The sequence below is a fragment of the Oryzias melastigma genome, linkage group LG19 (assembly GCF_002922805.2).
Source record: "Oryzias melastigma strain HK-1 linkage group LG19, ASM292280v2, whole genome shotgun sequence".
Lineage (NCBI taxonomy): Eukaryota > Metazoa > Chordata > Actinopteri > Beloniformes > Adrianichthyidae > Oryzias > Oryzias melastigma.
The window spans coordinates 14,227,634-14,232,301 of record NC_050530.1 but is presented as its reverse complement, the minus strand read 5'-3'; the positions used below and the strand labels follow the sequence as shown (position 1 = coordinate 14,232,301).

At 37.5% G+C, this 4,668-nt stretch overlaps 1 protein-coding gene across 3 annotated transcripts in view; it reads right to left on the bottom strand.

Annotated features, from left to right (window-relative positions):
* LOC112154001 (regulator of G-protein signaling 9) overlaps positions 1-4,668 on the bottom strand; it is a 23,083-nt gene that overhangs the window by 15,022 nt on the left and 3,393 nt on the right. For all 3 annotated transcript variants that reach the window (XM_024284529.2, XM_024284528.2, XM_024284530.2), the window contains 3 exons: positions 3,029-3,125; positions 2,510-2,560; positions 2,307-2,413 (listed from right to left, as the gene is read on the bottom strand). In XM_024284529.2, the coding sequence (XP_024140297.1) occupies positions 2,307-2,413; positions 2,510-2,560; positions 3,029-3,125 (255 nt within the window). The remainder of the gene's footprint in view (positions 1-2,306; positions 2,414-2,509; positions 2,561-3,028; positions 3,126-4,668) is intronic.

The window sequence follows — 4,668 nt, the reverse complement described above, 5'->3', positions numbered from 1 at the left end:
TTAAAACTTCTAAATTTACGAAAAAATGCATAAATTTACGAGATTTAAACTCGTAAAACTAGTAAAAAAAAATTGCAAATTTACAAGATTAAAAGTTGTACATTTACGACTTTTAATCTCGTAATATTCTTTTTTTTTTAAGGGGCTCTAATACTCTGTCGTACCTTCGTAAGCACTAAATTAATCTTCTGTTTAACGTACAGAAAACTATGATGGTATTTTTTTTGGTAATACTCACCAAAAACTAACCGAATAAAAATCTTAGTTTAAAAATATCCCCATTTCTGACTGCTTCAAACATAAATTCAGAAGTAAATAAAGAAGTTAAACTCCCATCATCTTTTGATTTATTGTAGAAATGTTCCCAATAGTCTTTTAACTATGATTATGCATTTTTTAGCCAAAATTTTAAAAAAGGATTTATATGGATTTTTTTTTTTTTTTGCACAGCAGCAGGAGTTCAGAAATTCACCTCTAAGTTGTAAGCCGGACTACTGGCGAGGAAGTATTCCTTCACTGATATCCCATCATCTCTTCGCTTATACTCTCTCCCGCTAGCATACAGCTCAGCCCCTAGCTAACGTTAGCGGTGCAACAAAAATGGTTAGCAACATAAGAGCCGTACAGGTTTGAGTCAAATGCTAGCTCAGACAAGGAAAAGGAAAAAAAAATAGTTGATGAATGTCATGCAAGTGGATGCATCAAAATGGAGTGGAGACTTTGAGTTGCTGGGTCACTAAAGAAAGCTTTTTTTAAAAGCTTTCGTCTGTATTCAATTCATCCCAATTAAAAAAAGAGATACTCAGAAATGTAATTTTTACCTTTTCATTATTGTATATATGTCCTCCATTATATGAAAAATGCAACAAGAACATGATAAAAAGACAATTTTCATTGGAGTGGGCCTTTAAGGTTTTAATGTAAGATCATATATGGATTTCCGTTGTTTCTCCTATATAACTTAGAAGCAAAGGAGATGACCCTTCCACTAAGAGTAACTCAATTAACTCTAAAAATCCATAAGAAAATCCATGATTTGAGACGCCTCACTCCTGCTCTTTTCATAATCTGTGTTCAGCATGGAATACACCATGTCACTGAACACCCCCATGACTAGAACGGTCAGAATAACCAATCACAATATTTGAACATTTTCTAGAGGTTTCGTCAAAGCGATGCCTAATTTCCACTGGTTGGTTTTCAGAACATTTTTATTGATCCGTTCTGTCAGTTTCACATTTTTCATTGATCTTTGTGGGTTTTCTTTCATTACCTAAGGGGGACTCCAACAATGTCCATGTGTGTGCATGTTTTTCTGAATAAAGGATAGTGTGCTAGGCCTCCAGTAAAATAAGTCTTTAACAGAATCAGCATTCATATTTTAAAGGAAAAAACAGACCACAGACGGACCCACGAGCCAGGATTTTCTCTATTTTACAAGGAGATGGACCATTTGTAAAAGTTGAATAAAATTTATAAAATATTCATCAAATTAAAGATGTAATATTAAGTTGATGTTGTAGTTTACTGAGGAAAATCTAATAATATTTATACATTGCAAAAGAAAAGATAAAATATGATTGATTCATGAGTAACATTTTTGTAGTAATGACATTTTGAGAAAACAATGTAGGCAGTTTTAGAACCTGGAGAGCAGATTTACTCCTTTAAAGACCCACGTTGATGTGTTTTTAACATGTTCTAGAGGTATTTTTCTGAAGATGGAAGATACATAGAATGAAAATTATGCTCAAAAATTGCATTTCTGGGTATTTTTTGATTCAAATCATTGCAGAAGAAAAAAATGGCAAATGAAAAAGAGAGTAGAAAGTATGCTAGGTCGGCCACGAGCTCCCTGCCCCCGAAATCTCAGCAATAAGATGGGAAGGGGGATGGGGTTACTCTGTGCCTACAGTCCCACCCACAACTCACAGGCAAATTTCGAATGAACTCCTGCCGCTCTGCAGAAACTATGTCCCAGAAAACTACACAAGTTTTCTGATTTTGACTAAAACAGCCCAATAATAATTAAAAGAAACACTTTTAAAATAACTCAAACAATAATTCGAGTTGGACTTTGAAGTAACCTCGTCTTTTTTCTGCACAAACTGTCACATTTTAGCTGAGATTCAACACAAATCCTTGTTTTTATGTTTCATTTCTTACCTGACCCTGCGACAGACTGGCGACCTGTCCAGGGTGTACCCCGCCTTCGCCCTTCAGTAGCCGGGATAGGCTCCGGCACCCCCCCGACCCCGAAAGGGAAGAAGCGGTCAAGAAAATGGATGGATGGATGGATTTCTTACCTGAAAGCGATACAGGGATGCATCTGGTTTGATCAGCAAGCGTTTGTGGTCTTGTAGAGGGTAGATGTATCCTAATGCCACCAGCAGAGAACCCAAATTCTTCGCCTCTAAAAATAGAAATGAACGAGATGGTATATATGAAGCCCTTTACCGAAAAGAAAAGCTTAAAAAAAGAGGTAAAAGTCATTTCCATTAACTCTCACCTTGTGAGTCAATTTGGAATCTGTCTGCTAACCAAGCAATTATGTCTTCACCTGAAGGAGACAAAGACACGTCAGTGTGAGGGATGTATTTTTATATTTTATTTTATTTTTAACGTGTTTTTGGTTGGAAAAATCAAATAGTTGATGTGGGAGGAGATGTGGAGACATAAAAGGGAGGTGGGAGAAGTTACAAACTCCTCATAGAGGAGAGGAATTATGTACGAGTATTCTCTCTTCTTCTATTCCGCCACCTACTCTCTTCATCCTTTTGTTTCTGTCTGTAGTTGTTTCCTCTCACCCGCTCAGTCATCCTCCTCCTTCTTTACCTCCTACTTTTTTCCTCCAGCACTGAGTCTGAGACTGTGGGGGTTGTCATGGAGATAAAATCTGTAGATCTTGAGTTTGAGCCCTTTGCTCTTATACCCTCCCGTGGAAAATTTGCAATCAGCGGATCGGCGTCGGAATAAATCATGCACGACACGTGCGTTTGTTTTTGCCCGTTGACGCCGTCCTCCTTACCTGTGATAGCATGCGGTATGGTCGTTATGACCAGCCGCTGAGGCTGCGACTTGACTCCGGAGCAGGGATCCTGCATCTCCAGCAGCATCTTCTCCGCCTGTGGAGGAATAGGAGAATCGGTGAAAGAGGAGGAGAGGAGGAGAGGAGGAGAGAGGTCACCCTGCCAACTAGTTGCTTTGACAACAGCATCAGATGGAGGTGGAAGATAATCAGGGTTTGATTAAAAACTGTGTTTTTAACATGTTCTTGTAGCATTTTTTCATGATGGAGGACACAAATAAAGAAAATATAGCTTTAAAATAGCATTTCTAAGTATTTCTTTATTCAAATCATTGAACCAGGAGCAGACGAAATCATTCCTCGTCTGAGCTTTTATTGTACGACTGGATACTTCTAATATTACTCGCCATTTTTGTTGTACTTCTAAAAGGGTTGTGAGGGGCTAGTGGGAGAGCAAGTAAACAGATGGATGTTGGGAAGTAGTGGGGAGCTCACTTCATGGCAACAGGCCAACCTAACCACTAATAAACTCCTGCCGCTCTGCAGAAACTATGTTGGGGTGGGCAAAATTGCTTGGTGTTTTAGTGAGCAACATCATTTAAGAAAGAAACAACATGGAATCTGAATGAAAAGATGTTTTTTTTATAAAAAGCTTTTTGTTCCCATTTTATTGCAAATGCACAAATTTAATGTCTTTCAGGGAAAAACACACACACTTAGAAAAACGCTGTGTTGGAATGACAAGAAAAATAACTCGAAAAACACAGATATGCATCAGAAAAATAACTAATCTGCAGAATAGCTTTCTGCACCTAAACACGTCAGTTTATTTGTGGTGCACAATCTAAGACGTGTCGAATTCAAGGCTAAGGGGCTGGATCTGGCCCCCAAAGTACTTATATCTGACCCTCCAGATCATCTTATATTATCATTATTAACGGCCCCATGTTGTCTTGTAACATTCCAATTTCAATAGAATATTTATTTTAAAATATTGAAAGTTATATCAGGTGTATCTTGGTTTATTCAGGAATATTCCTGTTTTTATTAAAAAGGTTACTTAACAATTTGGGGTTTTTTTATGTATTTACTATGTGTTTTTTATTTTGACCCCCCGTGCAATTGAGTTTGACATTAAGGGTAGAGGTCGGAATTACAGGGAAATTGAAACATTAATATGGATTATCAATATAATTTATTCCAGTCTGGCGTGCCAGATTAAACGACTTAACGGGCCTTATAAGGCCCCTGGGCCGTAGTTTCCCCACCCCTGAACTATGTCCCAGAAAACGACACAAGTTTTTTGTTTTGGCTAAAAACAACAATCATAGTTAAGATGATCACAATTCTGGATTTTAATTGAAACATTCTCCAGAATAACATCTATTTTGGTGAGATGACAAAAATAATCACCATAAAAGCATTAATAAAAACCGAAAAAGTTACATGGAGATGCTATTTATCTGTAAATATTATAAATCTGTCATCAATCTGGCAGTTGCGGTTGATTTACTCGCCAAACATAACAGCTCTGAGTTTAGTTTAGAGCATTATTTTGCATCAGAAACTGCTGAGAGGCGGCATGGTATCCCCTGATCTCACAGCTTTTCTTTAGCTTGCGTGGGCAGTTTGCAATGAGT